The sequence below is a fragment of the Chiloscyllium plagiosum genome, chromosome 3 (assembly GCF_004010195.1).
Source record: "Chiloscyllium plagiosum isolate BGI_BamShark_2017 chromosome 3, ASM401019v2, whole genome shotgun sequence".
Taxonomy (NCBI): Eukaryota; Metazoa; Chordata; class Chondrichthyes; order Orectolobiformes; family Hemiscylliidae; genus Chiloscyllium; species Chiloscyllium plagiosum.
In genome coordinates this window covers 74,257,221-74,280,588 of record NC_057712.1, presented here as the reverse complement: position 1 = coordinate 74,280,588, position 23,368 = coordinate 74,257,221, and the positions used below count along the sequence as shown (strand labels likewise).

At 40.4% G+C, this 23,368-nt stretch overlaps 1 protein-coding gene across 1 annotated transcript in view; it reads left to right on the top strand.

Annotated features, from left to right (window-relative positions):
• Positions 1-547: 547 nt before the first annotated feature.
• The window catches only part of dcbld1 (discoidin, CUB and LCCL domain containing 1), a 101,700-nt gene continuing 78,879 nt past the window's right edge, over positions 548-23,368 (top strand). Inside the window, exon 1 of the mRNA XM_043675087.1 lies at positions 548-908. Within this exon, the coding sequence (XP_043531022.1) occupies positions 812-908 (97 nt within the window). The 5' untranslated portion in view covers positions 548-811. The remainder of the gene's footprint in view (positions 909-23,368) is intronic.

Sequence of the window (23,368 nt, the reverse complement as noted above, 5' to 3'; positions counted from 1 at the left end):
GCACATTCCTAATGAAGGGCTTTTGCCTGAAACGTCAATTTTCCTGCTTCTTGGATGCTGCCTGACCTGCTGTGCTTTTCCAGCACCACACTCTTGACCCATATTTCCTATTCCCTGCCTGTTGATGTGTATCGCTCAATAACTCTTAAACATTGCTATCATATCTGCTTCCACCACCTCCCCTGACAGGGGGTTCCAGGCACCTATTACCTGCACATAAAAAAAAATTGACACAAATCTCCTTTAAACCTCCCAATCTCACCTTAAACCCATGTCCCTGACATTTTCATCCTGGGGAAAAAAAACATTCTGACTATGCACCCCTCTCATAATTTTATATATTGTAATTCTATCAGGCCCCTACCCATAGCTTCTGACACTCTAGTGGAAATCATCCAAGTTTGTCCAACCTCTCCAGTCCAGGCAACATCCTGGTGAATCTAGCTTGCACTCTTTCCAAAGGGCCTCCATGTTCCTTCTATAGCGTGGGGACCAGAACTTTGCACATTGACTGCACTTAACTTCATATCATCTAGAAAGTACCCTGATCTGTGCTGCTGTGGTCCAAAACGGATATCCTCACAATTGCTTGCATTTGGGTTGATTGGTTACCACAGGCCAGGGAAGATTTGTACAATGGAGCTCACAGGGTGCCGGCTGTAACTTGACTGAAGAAGGTGGAGCCTCTGGCTCAGTGAATGAGTATGTACCGCCCACAGCTCTGCGCCACCCAACCCGCACAGAGAAACCTGCCAGATCCTTCCAGGGAATCTTCCTCTGTCCCGCCGCGCTTTCTTCTCTTCTGGAATCAATGATAATGTGGCCCGTCCTGTGTGCTTTAAGGCTTGGGACTTTGTTGGTGGAGATTTCCTTTTCTTCAGCGAAATCGACTGGACCACGGGGACGGGGTGAGTGAAAGTTTGGTTAAAGTTCAATTAAAAGGGGGGATTTCTCCGAATACAGACTGAGCACAAAGTGCGGGCTGGGGAAACCTAGTGAAGAGGGTGGGTCTGACCAGGCATGCACCGATCGTGTTAGCCAAAGCTTGACGTCTTCCCCCAGTATTTAAAAACGAAAACTTCATTGAAAAGTCCGAATGTGTCCATTAATTGTTTTTCTTGTGGTATCCCCCTCCCCTTCCCGGGCTCCGATGTTACTTCCTGAATGTTGGAATACTTTGCTCCAATAGGGTCAGTGTTGAGCAGGTCTGTTTCTCCGCTTCACAAGCAAGGACGTTACTTTGCAAATAGAAAGCCATAAAGAAAAATCTCCCTATTTCCAGCTAGTTGGGTTAGAAAGGTTCACTTGCTTGCGACTTTAGTGTTAATTTCTTTCAGCACTGACACGCAAGTTACATATTAGGGCTACCTCGCTTACTGTGAAGTTCATTTTAGAAATAGACGAATTTCCTCCCGAATTCTAAGTTTTAAATTCAGTTTCGGAAATCTTTTCAAACAGATTTTCTTTGCAATAATTCCTGTTGGAAATTGATTTATTATAATGACTGTGCCCGGTGTACCGCAGAATAAATGTTTCAGGTAGTAGATCTAGAGCAACCTTGATGTTAATTGAATGTATGGTCTTTATTATTTTGTACACACGCATTGCCAAGTGAAGAAATTGTAAAGTTGTATGCTCACATTGCCTTTGCCAGTGCAGTTTTGTCAACATTTCTGACTATCAAAAAGAGATAAAAGCATAAATTGCTGGAAAGGCTCTGCATCTCTGGAGAGAAATCAGAGTTAAGGTTTTGGGTCCACTGACTCGCCTTCAGAACTTATAGAAATGGACTGGAAACATGGATTCTAATTTCTCTCTACAGGTGCTGTCAGACCTGCTGAGATTTTCCAGCAAGATCTGTCTTTGTTTTTACAGCATTCACAGTTTTGTTTTGGTTGCTTTGGGCCACATGTTTTAACCATTTCAAATTAAATGGGTGCAGTAGATTGTCTGTCTGTATTTCGGAAATGCTTGTTTTCTTTTTGAGAGAAAACAAAGGGTTGGAATAGTGCAGTTCTTGTGTAGGATTGTTTTTCTTTTAAGTGATAGCATGTATAAATAGAATAGTAAACACATATTCAATACTGTTTAATATTGTAATTCTCTTCTATACAATCTCAGTGTAAAAAGAACTTGATCTCCTTCGATTATTGTGCTTCAGCCTAACTGAAGAAATACCAGCTAAGTTTTACTTATTTTTCAAAAGCTACCATTAATAGATCATTTTGCAGTCCCTGAGAAAATCCACACTACCTCTCTGCAAACTCTTCCAACCCTGCAATCAACAGCTTTCAATTATTTCACACAATTGATGTTCGAATGACTGGAGCATTACCAAATAATGTTTAACAGAAAGTCGTACAGCATGAAAATAGACGCTTCAGTCCAACTCATCTACACCGACTAGACATCCCAATCTGACCTAGTCCCATTTGCCAGCATTTGGCCCATATCCCTCTAAACCCTTCCTGTTCATATACCCGTCCAGATGCTTATTAAATATTACAATTGTACCCACCTCCACTACTTTCTCTGGTAGCTTGTTTCAAGTTCCACCACCCTCTGCCTGAAAAAAAATACTCATCAGATCTCTTCTATGTCTTTCTCCTTCACCTTATGCCTTTGCCTTCTCATTTTGGACTTCCCCCACCCTAGGAAAAAGACCTTGGCTATTCGCCCTATCCATATCCCTGTATAAGGTCACCCCTCACTCCAAAACTCCAAGAGAAAAAAGCCCCAGCCCACTCAGCCTCTGCCTATAGCTCAAATCCTCCAGTCCTGGCAACATCCCTGTAAATCCTTTCTTCAACCTCTCTAAATTTAACATCTTTCCTATAGAAGGGTGACCAAAATTGTATTCTAAAAGCAGCCTCAACAATGTCCTGTACAGCCACAATATAGCATCCCAATTCCTCTACTCAGTGCACTGACAAATAAAGGCAAGCATGCCAAATGCTCTCTTCACCATCCTGTATACCTGCAACTCCATTTTCAAGGAAATATTTACCTTATGATTCACATAAAACCAATTTGGTCTCTTATGCAGCCCTGATGTATATTGCTCCAACATCAGCTGCTGTGAATGCCTTAGTGGTCTAAGACTCCCTTCCTAAATTTTCCTGTCACTCTCATTCTTTTTCGGTTCTCCTATAAGACTTGTATCTTTCCTTGTCCTAATATAACCTTATGGGGTTCAGTATTAAATTTGGTTATGCTTGCATGAATCACTTTGGGAACTTTTACAGTGCTAAAGCCACAATGGAATTGAAACTTATTGGTTGATTGTTTCTTTTGGAAGAACTTCAATGTCAAAGTGGATAAAGTCAGCTGATCACAATTAGTGTGCAATTATTGAAAAACCCTTCAATAAATATCTAAAATTGTAACATTATGTAAATTAAAATGGCAAATCAATGAATGGCAATACAACAAGGTAAAAGCTTGGATTGGTTGTGGAATATTAACCTTTATTGCAGATACATCACACCAGACATGGTTTGCATGCATTTCTGATTTGGGCTTTTAGGGTAGAAAGGGCTGAAGAAACTCAGTTAGCCCATTGGATTATGGCTGCAGCTCACAGAGGATCAACAAAAACATATAAACTTGGTTGAATGACCAATTTAGATGTTGGAAGTTCTCTATAACGTTTTAATGGAACAGAATGCTCACTGTTGCTGAGTCAAATTTGGAGTGTATTTCCTACAAAAAAGGAATTGTTTGTAGGCCCAAGACGAATTGTGTACTTCCTAACCTTAAGGATAAAGTCTCTACTGAACATATAGTGATGAACATTTGTACTACAACATCCTTGGTCTCGAGCAACTGCCTAATAAGATTTGTTAATGCCATCTTTTATTATTTCACAGTAGGTATTAAAGTAAAAGTTTTTCAAATTTTACTTTAATACTTTCTATTGAAAGACTAATGTCACTGTTTCCTTTGTTTACAGGATGTAGATGATGCTGGTAAGGCCACAAGTTGCCCAACTCCAGTTGATCTGACAAAGTGACTTATCCTTTAAATTTCAAAAGGTTTTATTCTTTAACTGTAATTCACTGATAGTGCTATCCAGTAGAAATTGCAGTGTGTCTACAGCAACACAATACTAGCAAAATGCAGTAGTTTAGTAAAAGATGTCTCCTATATTGTATATGTGAAAGTATTTGAATTAACAAGTAGCACTATTCAGTACAAAAAATTGCAAACTTTTCAGATTCAGTTTGGAATTCTGTAATGATTACAAGCATGCCAATATGTCTTAGTACAGATTCAGTGATTTTGGAAAAAACGCTGCTCAGCAATTGCATGTTGTACTTTTGACATTGAGTGATTGCCCCATGATGCATACCAGATCTTTCCCCACTTGTCAACTAAAATGTGGTTTGATGGTGATTTCCCTTTACATAATGTGCACTAATGGAGCTGTTAATTAATTGTTGGGTTTCCTTACCAACAGTAGCAATTCATTTTGCTCATATTGGCAAGTGTCCTCTGTCTGTATTGTTGCCACTGTTTCTGCAGTCCAAATATATATTTTCAATGTATTATGTGCATTTTAATAAGAGAGCCACTAATAAACACAACCAAAGAGTCTCTTGCATTTTTTTTGTCTTACTATTTTATCAACAAATATACAAAAAGGATTAAAGTACAAATACCTTGTAAATGAGTATTGAGATTTCCTGTCTGACAATCATACTTATTGCTCAATTTTATTTACAAATCATAAATGCTTTTCATCTAGATTGCCAGTCTATGTGTAATGTATTGGACTGTACTATTCTTCGATTGTATCGTGATGAAAGGCACGAATATATATAAATGTCACCTTTTGAAAGTTGGATTTCAAGATAGTGACAAATGGATATAGTTAACTCCTGTGAAGGGTTTTCTTTCGAAAAGCAAAATAAGATAAGAATGACCTTTAGAACAGCTACCTAAATCCAGCTAGTAAAAACCAGAAAGTGAGTGACTAAAGAACCCCTGTGGTATTAATGGAAAGATCTGTTGGGTTTACAACAGATTGGATGAATATTTAAGGTCATTATTTTTCTTCAGTTCAGAAGAATCTAGGATCCGTCAACTTGTTTAATTCAGGGTTAGCTTAAGAAGAAATATTAATTTCTGTCTGAGAAGGAGTTCAGGGAACTAGTTATCTCAGCAGAATGATTTTAGTTTGTTAAACTTCCAAACCAGGAGTATTTAGTTAGATGTCTGCAGCTTATTGGAACTGAGCAAATTGAGACTCTCAGATTTGTGAACAACTCTTATTGGCAAACTTGGAAAAGATTCATTGAATTGCTTTCATAGTCCATGACAACAAACTGAAAGAATTTAGTTCAGTAGTAATTTAAGGAATTGTAATTTCTCAGACTTCAGTCCCTACAATGGAATAGTCAACAAACTTGGTTTTTGTTTTACTCAATCACAGGAGAAGGACTTCACTGGCCAGGCCAGCGTTTATTGCCCATTCTAATTGTCTGGGGGGGAGTGGGGGTCTTGGGTTTCAGGGGAATGGTTGGTAGTGATGTACCATTGTGAACTGCTGCAGTACATTTGGTGTAGGTATCTACATAATGCTGTTAGAGAGGGCATTCCAGGATTTTACCAGCAGCACTGAAGGAATGGTGATGTGTTCTTGTGTCAGGTTGATGAGTGGCTTAGATTAGAACTTGGAGATGGTCCTGTTCCCATGTATCTGTTGCCCCAGGTCTTCTGGAAAGCAGTGTTAGGGCTTAGAAAGCATTGCCTAAAGAGCCCAGGTGAATGGCTACAACAAATCATGTAGATCCTGTTCACACTGATGCCTCTGGGCTGGAGGAACTGAATGACACCACATCCACAAACAATCAAGTGAGCCACTGTGTCAAGCTTCTAGCATGTTGTTGGAGCTGGGGAGAATATTCCATCACATATCTAACTTGTCCCTTTTCAGTGGTGGATCTGCTCTGGAGAATAAGAATCCTTCCTGCAGGATTCACAGCCACTGTATTTATATGGCTAATTCAGTTCATTTTCTGTTTAATGTTAGTTCTGTAGTTGGGAATTCAGTGATAACACTGAATGTCAAGTTCAATGGTTAGGTTCTCTTTTGTTGGAGTTGGTCATTCTCAGCTGCTTATGTGACACAAATGTACTGTCGGCCTGCCTGGCTGTTGTCTAGGTCTTGCTGTATTTGGACATGGACTGAGGAGTTGCAAATTGTGCTGAACATTGTATCATTATCAGTCCACATCCCCACATCAGACATTATGACAGAAGTAAGGTAATTGACGAAACAACTGGAGATCCTTTGGCCTGGGATATTACCCTGAAGAACTCCTGCAGGATGTCCTGGAGCTGAGATGACTAACCTCTAACAATCATAACAATCTTCCTTTTTCCTCAGTATTATTACCAACTGGGATCATACCAAACTAATATTAGAATAACAGTCAGGATATTTTTCCAGGATGATGAAGGGAACAGTATACAAGGGCAAGTCAAAATGAAGGAAACCTAGGAAGTAACCATGTTACCACAGCATTTCTATCAATGCATTTGCTCGTGGCATAGGTTGCCTGGGAGAATACTGCTAACACTGGATAGCTGATGCATGGGATCCGGCAAATAGTATACAATACAACATTATTACATGGCGTTAGGAATCTAATATGGGGCAGTTCATGGCCAATCTGGAAATTCTTCGTAGACCCAAATGCATATCAGAATAGTTGGATCAAATAAAGTTAGCTGCACTCGATACATTTGTCCAGTCTAATGGGTTCGAACATTGTCATTTCCATAACTGGTTTGTTGAAAAATATGTAGAAATATGTGATCTCTGGAAGCAAAAGTAAGCAATGGCAGCCAATTATTCTCCAAACTATTTCCAGTATCCTGTGGTGAAATCCAAGGTGAACCATCACAATGGGAAAGCTGCAACAAGCATTCAAGCAGATGAGAAGCACCAAAGCCTGATGGCATTCCAGCTGAGGTCTTCAACATTGGTAGGCTTTTGCTCACGTCAAGACTCATGTCAAATGATGCCCAAATGCCGAATCACATCTAATGTTGGACACGATTGTGAGTTTTACAGCCAGACACTAGTTGGATCCAGTCAGTACCTTGCTTCTTGTGAACATATGAACGAGCAAAGGAATATGCTGTTTAACACAGTCTGCCAATATTTTGAAACTTTTAAATAAAATGTGACTTTACTTCAGCACTACTCCAAACTGGAATGGTATTCACAAAAAAGGAGATAACTAATGCTGTGGAATTTATTGAGCTTTTTCCCTTTTGTCCACAGCAAGGAAAATCCTGACATGCATTCTTCAGATTTGCCTGCTTCCTGTGGCTGAGGAAATCCTGCCAGACGCACTCTGGCTTTAGACCTTCAAGTGGAACCTTGGACATGGTCATTGCCAGGAAAATCCAAACAAAAATGTCAAAAGCACCATCCAGAACTCTTTAATTGCATTCATCAAAACATTGAATTCAGTAAATCACATGGGTCTCTGGATTCTCCTTCAGCGATCTAGATGCCCAAGAAGCCTGATCACAATCCCTCAAATGCTTCACGATAATATGACTCTCTTGAGCGGACAATCTAAAAAAATACATCTTCAAGATCTGGTATGAGTTCACATAAGGCTGTGTGTGTGCCCACACATTACATACAATCTACATGAGTGTTTATTCACCTCATCAAGGATCAAGAGCCCTGTGGTGTGGGTATTAAATAACATCTCGATGGGAACCTCAGGAAGACTCAGTTGTCTCCGTACCAAAACTAAACTGACCACCATGGACATGCATGACCTGCACTGTTCATTGCACTAAGTTTACAAGCCTCTCTTGATCGCTTCAACTTGACATGGTAGTAATCATGTTAAGTTTGACCTGTCACTTCAACCCAGACCCAATCAGTTAAATATTCCACATCCCATATATGTTGAAGAAGTCTTTGAAATATGTTGCGCACACCCCTACCTTGGAAGCAACATTCCCACTAATTTTGATTTCATCTTTATGGGAGATCCTTGCATGCCATTGATTTTTCAATGCTGTGATGGTATCAGCATGCCGATCGCTAAGCACAGATCCTCCATTGTGCAACTGTGCAGCTTCGAGGGGATGATGCTTCGCAGCCTCCTCTCTCTTAACTCCACTACTGACAAAACGTAATACCAGATATGTTCAGCCTTCTACAAACCATGGCAATTGGTACTTAACAACAAACATAGGAGCAGGAGTAGGCCATTTGGTCCTTTCAGGCCTGCTTGCCATTCATTAGGATCATGGCTGATCATACAACTCCAATAGTCCATTGCCACTTTTCCTCCATATCCTTTAATCCCAAATGCTATATCACAACGCCTTCTTGAAATCATAAAATGTTTTGTCCTCGACTGTTTTCTGTGGTTGTGAATTCCATAGGGTGACCACCCTCTCCTCTCTGTCCTAAATGGTTTATCCCATATTCTTAGGCTGTGATCCCTGGTTCAGGACTGCCCTGTCATTGGGAACATCTTATCTATGCCTAATCTACCTCAATCTGCACAAGCCAACTAAAATCTTGGTGTTCCAAACAGTAGCTATTAGACCTTGTACTGCAGTGACACCCAGATTGTGCATCAAAAGCAAGCTATGGCATTAGAGGCACAGCAATTCCTCCATTGCATTCTCAGGATTCCAGAGGAGCACAGTTGAACAAATACTTGTGTCTACCTTGAAGCTCAGTCTGAATATGCAGGTTCAAGCAATTGCGATGGACTGGGCATGGTGTGCAGATGACTGAAGAGTATCTCAGCTGCCAGGTACTGTTGCTGAATTCTCAAATGGCTGGTTTTCCAAGGTCGAAGAAAGTGCTATAAAGACGCACTGAAGCTCTTGTTGAAGTGCAGTAGCAGTGACACAAATGATTGAGCATAGCTTGCTACAAATCACTCTAAATGGTGACACAGTGTCCTGCATCATGTTTTGAATCCAAATGTCTAAGGATGACGCAAAGCAGGAAAGAAAAGGAAGCAAATCCTGCATTCCTCAGGATCTCACCCACCTAATGTGACATCCTCCATCATGTGCCCAAAGATTGGTGGGTCAAAAATTTGTCTGCTCAGTCAAATGAATACTGAGAACAGAGACTTGGAAACTTGCATAAATGTTCATCACAAATCTAGGGATAGTCAGTAGACTAGTAATCCAGAGATCTAAATCAATAAATCTCAGACAAAGCAATATCTGGAAATCCTGCCATGCTTCTATCTCAAGTAAAAAATAGTGGTCATTAGGTTTTACTTCATGGATCAATATTAAAGAGGAATAATGACCCATCGTTCTCCTTGGGGCCTAAATTCAAAAAAGGCATTTATACTCCTCAACTTCACCCTTCTGACAAGCATGTAGCACATAATGGATTATGCTATTTAACCTATCAAATCCTTTTGAACATTGATCAGATTGTGGTTGATCTGTGGCAATATCTTGTACCTGCCTTTGCCCTCAGAATTGTGTGAGCCAGACTATTTTCAGTCTCAGATTTATAATTAACAATTCATAAAGCATCAATTTCTATTTTTCAAACACAGCTCCAAATGTCCACATCCAAAGGCTGTTAGAAGTATTTCCTAATCTTACTCCTGAAATGTCTGGCTGTAAACTTTTAGACTATATCTCCTAGTCCTGTTCAATCAGTGGAAGTAATTTCTTCCAGCCCATCTTTTCCCTTGAATCACTGCTGAACATTCTAAATTCCATACACTGCAAGGCCAATATATCTTCGCTAAGGTGACCTTTGCTAAATTGCCAATATATATCTTTGCTCAAAGTGCTCCAAATGTCATCTAACTAGGACTTTTTTTTAGCTCTAACACAACTTTTATCCACTTGTATTCTAGCACTTTCAATATAAATATCTGCATCCATGAGTATGTTGATTTATTTTCTGTAGCTGTTTATGGTATGCAGATGCTCCCATGGATAGACAACTTCAAGTTTCATTGATCCTTTTGTGTTTCTAATCTGACACCATTTCGAAAGCAACCTGTTTTATCCTTTTCCAGGTCCATAAACAGTGCACTCATGATAAAATCTATCTTTGACTTGGTTTCAGAGGTAGCAAAGACAGCAAAAATGTGACCACAAATTCCAGCAATCTTAAGTGAAATATTATTTTTTTCACCCCAAAAATGTTCTCGCTAATTAATGTTAAAATATGTTTAATTTGAATTTTACATGATATTTAATGGAGTACTGTTCCGAATGTTTTTTTGACATGTTTGCATCATTACAATTATCAGAAGGAATGGCAGTGTGATATTCCAGTCAACATTCTGGCCCAAGATCATTTGTCAGGACAGGATGTTGACCTTTACCAGTGTGAGTTAAAGCTGTTTGTGCAAACTCAATTTATAAAGTAGCATAAAGCACACAAATAAAGCAAAATGTTGAGGATCTTGGAGGAGACCTTCAAATCGAAACCCCATTTGAGTAGGGCATCTTTAAGATGGGCATACCTGGAAGAGAAGTGCAGTGAATTAAACTCCCAAATAAATACAAAATGTGCAATGCAGCCAGAGACATCTGGTAGCTCTGGTTTTCGCTCCATAGTTGCTGCAAGACTTTGAGTTTTTCCAGCACTTCCTGTTTTGTTTCAGTAAATTGAATGTTCTCTGACCCTTGCACAAATATCTCCAGTTGTGTTTGTTTCCAGGTAACTGTGGTTGCTGGTTCAATTTTATTTGTCCGACCAGCCAACTTCAATGTGAGGGCTTACTACAATATTTCTACCAGCACTGTGAAGTTTCACATGCTTACACAGTGCTTCAACATTGTGCATGTGCACAAAAGCCATTCAGTGAAATTTTACCAAACCATCTTTGTAATTGAAGTTTAAATGTAATTGTTCTACCTTGCTCGTTGCCGGAGAATTGAACTTTGAGGCTAAGTAATGACATGGCTATTGCTAAGAAGTAGTTTTGTAGTCTGTAAAGTGGTGCGTATTTTTTTAAAATATAGGCTCAAGTTTTTGTTCCCAGGTCAGGAGAACAGAGACAGGATAATTCTTGGCCCCAGTTTAATTTGATTGATTTATTATTGTCACATGTACTGAGATATAGAAAAGTATTTTGTTACATAAGTACATCTGGCTACAGGTAGTCCTCCTATAATGCTGTAGTTGCATTCCAGTGAAACCTCACTTAATAGAATATCGCTTAATATAAGTATCGGGACTGACGGGAAAAGTGGGATTCGGGGCAGACCAGTAAAAAAGTATCACTCTCAATTACTCAAAAATCACCCAAAGGTCTAACACAAAGTATAGCACAGCCTGAATGAAGGTTTAGAACATATTTATCAATGAAACAAAAGTAAATTTAACACAGTACATTTAAAAATATTGTTAACACGGGGACAGAGGATCATCATGCTGTGTAAGGTAAACTTTCTCATTCCTGTTAAACAGGCTAGGTCACAAAACACTTTCTCATATCTAGCTTCTCTTCCAACATTATAGCCATATTTTTCCATTCATCACCCCAATTTTATCACCAGAATGCTTCTGGATAACATTCTTCTCACTATGTCCCTCTGTTTTTTCAAAAACAGTGATAATCTAGGAGTAGTGTACCTTTCACAAGAAGCTGCTCAATGTATCTCTCACAGAAAGCTGCTCTGTCAGAGCTGACATTGGCACATGTGCAGAACAAAGCACGTGAAATGATCAGCACTGGAATTGCACTATTGTGAACAGAGGTAAGTGTTCTGGAAACTTCTATGCCTTAATTCTTCTCCAATCTTATAAACAAATCGTGCTGCCGAATGTGCGTTATCCGAGAACTACCTGTAACAGAACAGGAATGCAGAGTATAGTGTTACAGCTACAGAGAAAGTACAGATAAAAATTAACTTTAATATATGAGAGGTCTGTTTGTAAGTCTGATAACAGTGGGGAAGAAGCTGTTCTTGAATCTGTTGATTCGTGTTTTCAAACTTTTGTATCTTCTGCCCGATTGCAAGTGCGTATAACCGGGGTGGGAGGGGTCTTTGATTATGTTGGCTGCTCTCCTGAGGCAGAAAAACTAGCCAACAAGGTCAGCTTTTCATTCCAAGGTGACATAACTTCCTGGAAATGGACCAGCTCACCCTGAAATCAGGGCAGAGTCTGTTGGCTGTGAATGCAGGCTGGCTGCAAAACTTGCCTCCCTGCACTAGCAATATAGACAGTTTAATTTAAAAAAACTAATGAAACAAGAAATGTCCTCCGTTCCTCACCCCCTCATATACCTTGCTCCCATACTCACACCCCATGCTGACCATGTCATAATACATTTGAATAGGTTGATTTTTAAAAATACTTCATTCAGTGGTAGTGTCTCTAATTCAAGTTCAAGTCCCATTTACCCCAGAGATTTGTCATAACCATGTGACTGAATAGGGTAATTAAAAATATTTTAAAGTTTTACCTCTTGTTAACATTTTTCTTAGAGGAGGGAGATGAGAATTGCACACAATATTCCAAAAGTGGCCAAACCAATGTCCTGTACAACCGCACATGACCTCCCAACTCCTGTACTCCGTGCACTGAACAATAAAGGAAAGGCTATCAAACACCTTCTTCACCATACCTGAGACTCCACTTTCAAGGACCTATGCATCTGCATCCCGAGGTCGCTTTGTTTAGCAACACTCCCCAGGGCCCTACCATTAATTGTATAAGTCCTAGGGAAAGTGAGAACTGTAGATGCTTAAGAGTCAGAGTCAAAAAGTATACCGCTGAAAAAGAGCAGCAGGTCAGGCAGGATCTGAGGAGCAGGAGAGTCGACGTTTTGGGCGTAAGCCCTTCATAGGTCCTGCTCTTGTTTGCCTTACCAAAATGCAACACCTCATATTTATCTAAATTAAACTCCATCTGCCACTCCTCGGACCATTGACCCATCTGATCTTCTTCGCTGTGTACTACATCACCTATTTTGGTATCATCTGCAATCTTACTAACCACGCCTCCAATATTCACATCTAAATCATTCATATAAATGACGAAAGCAGTGGACCCAGCACTGATCCTTGTGGCACACTGCTGGCCACAGGCCTCCAGTCTGAAATCCAACCCTTTGTCTCCTACCGTCATGTCGATTTTGTAACCAATTGGTTAGCTTCCCCAAGATCCCATGTGATCTAACCTGTCTACCATGTTGAACCTTGTTGAATGCTTTGCTGAAGTCCATACAGAAAACATCTACTACTCTGCCTTCATCAATCTTCTTTGTCACCTCTTCAGAAAACTCAATCAAATTAGTGAAACACTATTTCCCATGCATAAAACTATGCTGATTATCCATAATCAGACCTTGCCTTTCCAAATGCAGGTAAATCCTGTCTTTCAGTATCCCCTCCAAAAACCTACTGATGTAGGGCTCCCTGGTCCATTTTCCTTACAGCCTTCCTGAAGTAATGGCACAAAATTAGCCTCCCTGCAGTCTTCTGTCAGCTGATCAGTGGCTGTCGATGATACAAAATATCTTAGCAAGAGACCCAGCAATTCTTTCCCTAGCTTCCCACAAAATCTGGGAAGCACCTGATCAGGTCCTGGGGATTATCTGTCTGTGTAGAATTTGAACATTCTCCCAGTAGCCAAGTAGGTTTCCTCCAGGTGCTCTGGTTTCTTCCCTCAATCCAAAAATGTGAGTGTCAGGTGGTTGGCCATGTTAAATTCCCCATAGTGTCCAGGAATGTGCAGACTAGGTGGATTAACTTGAGATGCTGTTTGGAGGGTTGGTGTGAGACTTGATGGGCTGAATGACCTGCTTCCATACTGTTGGGATTCTGTGATTAACCTACCTTTGTGTTTTAAGGCCTCCAGCACCACCTCATCAGTGATATGGACACGTATCTAGACTATTTATTTCCCCAATTTCCCTAGCTTTCATGTCCTTCTCCATAGTAAATACTGACACAAAATATTCATTTAGTATCTCTCCCATTTTCCATGGTTCCACACATAGGGTCCGCTAAAAATTAATTTGGGCATCTATTCTCTCCCTCGTTACTTTTTGCCCTTTATGCATTTCAGAATCCCTTTGGATTCTCCTTAACTCTATAGAGTTATACAGTACAGAAACAGACCCTTTAGTCCAACTGGTCTGCACCAACCAGATATTCTGAACTGATCTTGTCCCATTTGTCAGTACTTAGACCATATCCCTCTTAAACCTTCCTTTTGATGTACCCATCCAGATGCCTTTTAAATTTTGTAATTGTACAGCCTCCACACCACCTCTGGCAACTCGTTCCATAGGTAAAAACAATGACTGCAGATGCTGTAAACCAGAGTCTAGATTAGTGTGGTGCCGGAAAAGCACAGCAGTTCTGGCAGCATCCGAGGGCAACTCGTTCCATATATGCGCCACCCCCTGCATGAAAAAAATTACCTCTTGGATTCCTCTCTCACCTGAAAATTATGTCCTCCAGTTTTGGGCTCCCTGACTCTGGGGGAAAAAAAACCTTGGCTATTCACCCCATCCACGCCCCTCAGGATTTTATCAACCTCTATAAGGTCATCCCTCAGTCTCTGACACTCCAGGGAGAAATGCCCCAGCCTATCAACCTTTCCCAATAGCTCATCCCCTGCAATCCTGGCAACATTCTTATAAATCTTTTCTGAACCCTTTAAAGTTTCACAACATCTTTCCTGTGGCAGGGAGACCAGAACTGAATGCAGAATTCTAAAAGTGGCCCAACCAAATCCTGCACAGTTGAAACATGACCGCCCCAACTCCTATACTCACTGCATTGACCAATGAAGGCAAGTGTGCCAAGTGTCGTCTTCACCACCATGTCTACCTGTAACTCCATTTTCAAGGAACTATGCTAGAATTGGAAGGTTGAAAAGGTCTCTCAGGATTGTGGGACTCAAATGTCATTTTTTCGTGTTAAGGTACTTAAATGGGAATGTATGTTGTGAGGAAGACGCTAAAAGGCCTCGGGAGGATTCGACAGGGTTAATGAATGGGCAAGAACATGGCAGCTGGGACATAACGTAGAAAAATGTGTCCACTTTAGTGGCAAACATACGTGAAAAGTATTTATTAAAATGGGCAGAGGTTGGAAAGTATAAATGTACAAAAGGAACCTCAGTGTCCTTATCAATATTTCACTGAAGACTAAAATACAAATTCAGCAAACTGTGAGGAAGGTTACTGGAATGTTAGCCTTTATCGCAAGAGAATTTGGGTACAGGAGTAGTGAAGTCCTGCTTCAATTGTGTAGGAATTTGGATAGCCTGCACCTAGAATCCTGTGTACAGTTTTGGTCTCCTTATCTCAGGAAAAATAGTATTGTCATAGAGGGAGTGCAACAAACATTTGGCAGAATTGTTCCCAAGATGGTGGGACTGTACTATGAAGAGAGAGATGTTAAATTGGGCCTATATTCTCTATAGTTTTGAAGTGTAAGAGGTGATCTCACTGAAACTTACAAAATACATCGACGAAAAACATTAACAGGACAAATGTAGATAAGATGCTTCCTTGTTTGGGGATTCTAGGGCACAGGAATATAGAAACACAGGAAATAGGAGGGGCGAGTGGGCAGTTCAGCTCTTCAAGTCCGCTTTGCCATTTAACATGATCATAACTGATCATATTCTGGTCTCAACTCCACTCTCCTGCCTGCTCCTTGGAGTTCTTTACTCTGCTTTTCATCTGAAAGATAGCTGTTTATTTCTTGAATCTGTTGATTGGTTCTGGGGTGGTGAGTTCCACAGATTGACAATCTTCTGAGAGAAACCCAGGTGCGCAATTTATTCAGAGGGTGGTGAACTCTTGGAAATTTCTACCACAGAGGACTGTGGAAGCTCCATCTTTGAGTATGTTTAAGGTAGGAATTGACAAGACTAGGCTGGTACTGGAGATGACAGGACTATCCTATGAGTGGAAATTAGTTTGACTGGGCCTGATTCACTAGGGTTGAAAAGAATGCGAGGGGATCTGATTGAAATGGATAGAATTCTAGTAGGGCTGGACAAATTTGATGTAAGCAGGATATTTTCCCTGTTTAAGGAGTATAAAACCAGGGGATCCAGCATCAGGAAGTGGGGCCATTTAGAACTGAGAAAAGGAAGCCTTTCTCCACTCAGAATTCACTACCATAGAAAGGTATGGAGGCCAAGTCACTCAATATATTCAAGACTGAGACTGATAAATTTTGAAATACAACAGACCTCAATAGGTATTGAGAGAAAGCAGAAATATGGCATTGAAATACAGAATAGAGCACCATTAATGGCAGAGCAGCCTTGAAAGGCTGAATGGTCTGCTCATGCTTCTAGTTTCTAATTATTCAATGGGGTAAAAGGTTGTCAGGTTGGAGGGAAGTAAAAGGCATTAAGATGTTCAATCAGCCATCACTGTATTGAATGGTTGGGCAGGGTGAATGGCCCCTTCCTGTTCGTATGGTCCAGGTTTGCTACAGTAAATGGCAGGAACATATTGTCCTCCACAATCTCTTCCTCAGAGTTTTCAATTCTCTATGTACTAATGATTAATTCCTCAAACATTTCTGGAAGCAACTCAGGGAAAGTGTGAACAAATCGAATGTAATTTCATTGCAATACTTGGTTGATCAGCAAAATGCTGATCAGCTAAAGCTATGTCATGTCCCATTTGTGCCCTCCGGATTTCCCTCCTAAGTATACTTCTACTACCCTTATACTCCTCTAAGGATTCACTCAATCCCAGCTGTCTATACCTAAAGTATACCTCCTTTTTCTTCCCCAGAACCTCAATTTCTGTAGTCATTCAGCATTGCCTAAACCGACCAGCCTTGCTCTTCACAGATACCATTGCAACAAATGAGAATAATACCAGCTAAATAAGGAGGTCAAGGACAATATAAAGTCAAAAATTAAGGTATATCACATTGCAAAGACCAGTGGCAGGCTGGAAGATCGGGAAACTTTCAAACGTAAACAAAGGGATACCAAAACGTTAATAAAAAGAGCTAAAGTAAATTATGAAAGAAAACTAGTACAAAGTGTCAAAAAGTTTAGCAAAAGCATCTGTAGATACATGAATGGGAAAAGAGTTGTTCAGGTGAATGTTGGCCCCTTCAAAGATGAAACTGGAGAGTTAGTAGTGGGGAACACAAATGGCAACAATGCTAAATCAATACTTTGCCTCAGTTTTCAATGTGGAAGACAATAGTACCATTCCTACTGGAATGGGCAAGTCAGAGGCTATACAAAGGGTAGAACCTAGAACAATCAACAAAGATAAGGAAAAGGTACTCAGCAAACTATTAGGATTGAGGACTGACAAGACCCCCGGGCCTGGTGACCTACGTCCTAAGGTATTAAATTAAATGGCGGTGGAGATAGTGGATCCATTGATTACAATAATCCAAAATCCCCAGGACATGGGAAAGGTTCCAGTGGATTGGAAAAATGCTAAAGTTAACACCCTTATTCAAAAAGGGAGGGAGACAAAATGTGGGAAATTGCAGACCAGTTAGTTTAAATCTGTGGTTGGGAAGGTGTTAGAACCAATTAACAAGGAAGCAGTATCAAGATATTTGGAAAGTCAAAACGCTATCCATCAGAGTTAGCATGGTTTTATAAAGGGCAAATCATGTTTGACTAATTTGCTAGAGTTTTTGAAGAGATAACAAACAAAGTGGATAATGGGTATCCTGGGGTATAAAAATCTGGACTTCTGAAAGACGTTTGATAAGGTGTTGCACATAAGGTTAATTTATAAGATTGGATCATGTGGAATTAGGGATAATTTATTCGCCTGGATAGTTGGCTGGCTGATGGACAGAAGCAGAGTCGGAAAAAGTGTTCTTTTTCTGGATGGCAAGATGGACCAAGTGGAGTGCCAAGGGTTCGGTCCTTGAACCCCAGCTATTTATAATCTATATTAACAGCTTGGATGCAGGGATAGAAAGTTCTATTGCCAAATTTGTGGGTGACACAAATATAGTTGGGGCAGTAAATTGCAATGAGGAAATAAGAACCTTACAAATAGCTATAGATAGGTTAGGAGAAGGGCCAAAATGTGGCAAATGGTGTTTAACGTGGATAAGTGTGAGGTCCTGCATTTGGGTTGAAAAAAATGGGAGAGACTTTGGGGTTCTCCGATGCAGAGGGATCTGGATGTCCCCATTCACGAGTCACAGAAACCTAGCATGCTGGTACAGTAGTTAATAAAGAAAGTGAATGGAGTGTTGGCTTTTATAGCTAAAGGAATAGAATATAAAGGTAAGGAAATATTGTTGTAACTGTACAAGGCATTGGTGAGACCGCATCTGGAGTACTGTGCACAGTTTTGGTCCCCTTATTTGAGGAAAGAATTGGTGTCATTGGAGGCAATTCAGAGGAGGTTTACTAGATTGATCCCAGAGATGAGGACTTTGTCATATGAAGAGAGATTGAACAGTTTAGACCTATACTCTCTAGAATTTAGAAGAATGAGGGGAGATCAAATTGAGGTATTCAACATAATAAAAAATATGGATAAAATAGACATGGAGCGGATGCTTCCACTATGGGGCATTCTAGGACAAGAGGTCTTAAGATAAAGGGTAGCAAATTTAAAACAGTGTTGAGGAAGAACTACTTCTCTCAAAGGGTTGTGGAATTCGCTATCCCAAAGCGCAGTGGATACTGGGACAGTGAGTAAATTTAAGGAGGAGTTGGACAGGTTTTGACGTGGTAATGGGTTGAAGGATTATGAGGAAAAGGCAGGAAAGTAGTGGTGAGGGTTATATCGACTATGATAGAATGCGGGAGCAGATTTGATGGGGCGAATGGCCTAATTCTGCTCCTATATCTTCCTATGAACTTATTGTAGTATAATCAAAACTATACAGATTTTTTTTTTTCTTAACCATTATTATTAAAACAACTGTGAATTCTTTTAGCTCATTGTTATTCGCTGGACCTTTCTCTATGCAGATTGGATCCAGGTTTCCCAGTGACCACTCTTCAGAAGAACTTTGCTTTTAAGCAGTCTGTTTGGACATGGTATGGCACTTCCATAGCCATCACATCCATTGGTGTGACTTGTACCTTCTGTCACTACCATTGTGCCATAATGAATGCAAAATTCTTTGGTTGGGGAAAAACTGTAGATATAGATACTCTGTAGATACGGGTTCAAACTGCCTCATCAGTTTATATACAGAGGCACTGATATTGAAAAATAGGATTCTTTTTACAATAATATTTAAATATAGTAATAGTGAACAATCTAATCTCAGAAATTCACCCATGACAGCTGTATAAACCTAAACATGTAATTTCTTTCTCTTCCAAATGTACATCAGCTTTATAAACAGAACATTCAAATCAATTATCTGCTTTCTAGACTGTTACTCCTTGTTTTCTACAAATCCTGCATCCATATCCACTTCCTGCCTACCAAGCATTTTTTTCTTCTGCTGCAAGGTCTTTGTTATCTTTCCTTTTCATTTTGTTAGAGTTTTCTGTTATGTTCTGACACGTCTACATTTCTAATCAAAACTGCTTTTGTTAATGTGTCATTAGAAAGAATATGCTTCCTGCCAGTGATGGTGCTGCAGGTCTGATGCAATGTATCCCAGCTTCTCGGCCTCTAATTGAATGTTTTGTTGACTGTTATGTAATCACTTCGTTCACCCCTTCCTCCTCTTATAATCAATGGTATAACATGAGCAATCCTTGGGTACTCTGACATAAAGCCTCTGGACAGAGAGGACTGGAAAATGATGGTCAGAGATTTCACAATGTCCTACTTTTGCTCAGTATCCTGTAATAAGTATTCATTTTCAATGTTGCTGCAGTCCTTTTTTTTCTCTAAGTTCATTTCCCCTCAATAGAGCATGGAGCTGGGAGGTACGTATGTGATCTTGTATGTTATTGAATAGATCTCATTGCAGTATTTGTTTTGGAGTAGTTATGGATGCAGCTACTTCTCATGTGCAAGCCTTGAGTCCCATTGTTGGAGTGTTAAAGGGACCAGCTGCATTTGCTGCCTGCAGTGCATCTAAAGTTCATATAGGTGGGATCAAGTTGACATTGGTAGTTATGCTGAGGACTTGGCAGCAGGCCATCTTGGAGTGTCCGCTTGACACATTGAGTTAATGTCATTTGTAAGTACTTCAGCAATAATATTCTGTAATATTTAATGCAAAGTATAAACATTTTATCTTTTGTATCTAGTTTTGATCATACTACAAGTTTGTATTATTCTCATTTGTTGTTCAACCTTCCTCCATCCCCCAGGTTGATAATTGGTGAAATCTGTTCCTTAGGCAATTATTTTGGTTAATCAACACACATTTGGAATTAATAAATGATCAAAATGATGGGTAAGATCCCCTGAGAATATTTAGACATACGGATGTAATTTTCCCAACCACTGAAAGATGTGGGCCATGGCTTGGAAGTTGGAAAAATCAAGTGAAGCGTCCAATGTAGACCTTCTTAACAATGAAAAGTGGAGATTCTCACTAGTGAGTGGCAATAGGCCTACTTGTTTGGATTATCATTCATTAACAGCCTTGTTATTGCTTCATGTCTCCAAATAAATATGCAATTTCCCTTTCTCCCAACTGTCGGATAGAAACTGGATGCTGAGAATTGCCTTGCCTTTTTGCACTTTGTCAACGGAGCCTCATAATTCACAGTATCTTCACCTTGCTGTGCTTCCTAATGCAAACAGAAAGCCGATAGCTTCTCATGGTTGGCAGCAGTGATCAGTGAAAGGAGGTACACGTGTTGCTGTATGACACCATGCTACGTCATTCTCACACCTGCATTACATGCCTGCCACATACACTAACAAACTGCACGCGCATCAAGCAAATGGCCATGTCTCAAGTCTAAAGAGGCTCTAGTCCTCTGTCAAGTCAAGCATGACAGCCTTCAGGCAGGATATGTCCTGGTACAATTAAGTCAAGGGCAACCTTTGATTTCAGTCCACCGTCATTCAGCCACTTGGGGTGGTCTCGGTGAGGGGTCGTACCTCTACAGTCTGGGGGGCTGGCCCATGGTAAGCCCTCTGAATCCAGTGTAACAAGTCTGGGAGTCATGGGAAGACAGTTGGGAAGCTGTACATGTATCAGTCAGAAATCTGCCTGTATGATATTGTTATTTTTTATTCAACTGAGCATCTGGAATAAAAGATAAAATATTGAAAACTCTTAGTAGGTCAGGCAATATCTGTGTGGAGGGGAAGGTCAGATTAGTGTTTTTGGTCAGTGATCTTTCAGCATAGAACTGAAGTGTTGGGGCGGCACAGTGGCACAGTCGTTAGCACTGCTGCCTCACAGAACCAGAGACCCGGGTTCAATTCCCGCCTCAGGCAATTATCTGTGTGGAGTTTGCACATTCTTCCTGTGTCTGCGTGGGTTTCCTCCAGATGCTCCAGTTTCCTCCCACAGTCCAAAAATGTGCAGGTTAGGTGAATTGGCCATGCTAAATTGCCCATAATGTTAGGTGAAGGAGTAAATGTAGGGGAATGGGTTTGGGTGGGTTGTGCTTCGGCGGGTTGGTGTGGACTTGTTGGGCTGAAGGGCCTGTTTCCACACTGTAAGTAATCTAATCTAATCTAATGTTACTCCTACCTTCCACTGTGTGTCTCCCGCAGTTTCTGTTTTTACCTGCACTTGTTGCGTTATGAACATCTGGAGGCCATCTTTTTGGACCCCTGCCTCGAACTCTGTTCCCTGGTTACAGGATCCAGCTGATTGTGTCTGTGAGAAATCTAAAATTTTGTTTCATCTCGAACTCAGTTTCAAACCACACACTTTGTCCATCAGCTCTTGCTGACTTCTAGCTCTGTAAAATTGCCTGCCTCTGCCCCTCCCTTTTTCTTATCGTCATCGTAATTTAACCAGGTATTCGTCATCCTTATACATGATTTTACCCATTCCACTCCTACTGGCCTGCCATCCGTCACTTCCTCCAATGATTCATCCTTATTCTTCATCACCCTAACTTAAAATTCCAATGTTCAGATGATTAGATCCTTCTGTGTCCTTTTGGCAACTCCTTCTGCATAAATTCTTCGTTGACCTCCTTGCTCTCATTTGTGCGACCTGCCCTTTTTTGGCTCCTGTTGGTAGCAGAATTTCAGTCAAATTGGGTTCTTCTTGCTGATGTTTCTCCAATAAACCCTTTCCCACAGCATAGAGTCATAGAGATGTACAGCATGGAAACAGACCCTTTGGCCCAACCTGTCCATGCCGAACAGATATCGGAACTCAATCTAGTTCCACCTGCCAGCACCCAGCCCATATCCCTCCAAACCCTTCATATTCATATACCCATCCAAATGCCTCTTGAATGTTGCAATTGTACCAGCCTCCACCACATCCTCTAGCAGCTCATTCCATACACCTACCACCCTCTGCGTGAAAAAGTTGCCCCTTAGGTCTCTTTTATATCTTTCCCCTAGAGAGAGAGTGCTCTACAACTGAAGATCCAGTCACATAGATGACAGGTTAAACTGAGGCCCTCTCTTCCATGTAAGATGTGTATTACAGATTCTGAGACCTCACTTGAAGAGCTGTGGAGTTATCTTCAACATTTGGCGAACGTGCATTCCTCATCCATTATCATTAAAACAATTGTCAATTATTTTATTTCATTGCTTTTTTTTGGATCCTGCTTTGTGCAGATTGGTTGTCGGGTTTCCCAGTGACCACTGTTCAGAAGAACTTTGTTTTTAAGCCCTCTGTTTAGACATGTTATGACACCTCCATAGCCACCACACCCATTGGTGTGGCTTGAACCTTCTGTCATTATCACTGTGCCATAATGAATGTGAAATTCTTTGGTTGGGAAAACAGTAGATTTGGTACTCTATAGATCTGGTCCAAACTGTATAACTAGTTACATACAGAGGCGCTGATACTGAAAAATAGGATTCTTTTAATAATAATTTTTAAATATAGGAGCTGTTAACAATCTAATCTCAGAAATTCCCCAACACGCATTTCTTTCCACCTCCGGTATATAAATCTAAACATTTAATTTCTGTCTCTTCCCAACATATATAAGCTTTATTTCAGAATTGTTCTGTTAGATCAATTCATTCAGTTCAGTCCTGCTAAATCAATTCTCTATGTTGACTAAGTTGACAAGAGAAGTCAAGAAAGACAACTGTATCAATGAAGCAGAAAACTCGGAAAGGGATCATGCTGTAAGGTTGAGTGAAATAGGGGTTGATGGGAAGGGTGAGAGCAGTAACAAATTAAAAATTACTATACATGAATGCACGAAGCATTAGAAATAAGATGGATGAGCTTGAGGCTCTTTTGGAAATTGGCAGATACGATATTGTGGGGATAACTGAGATGTGGCTTCAAGTGGACAGGGCCTGGGAAATGAATATCCAAG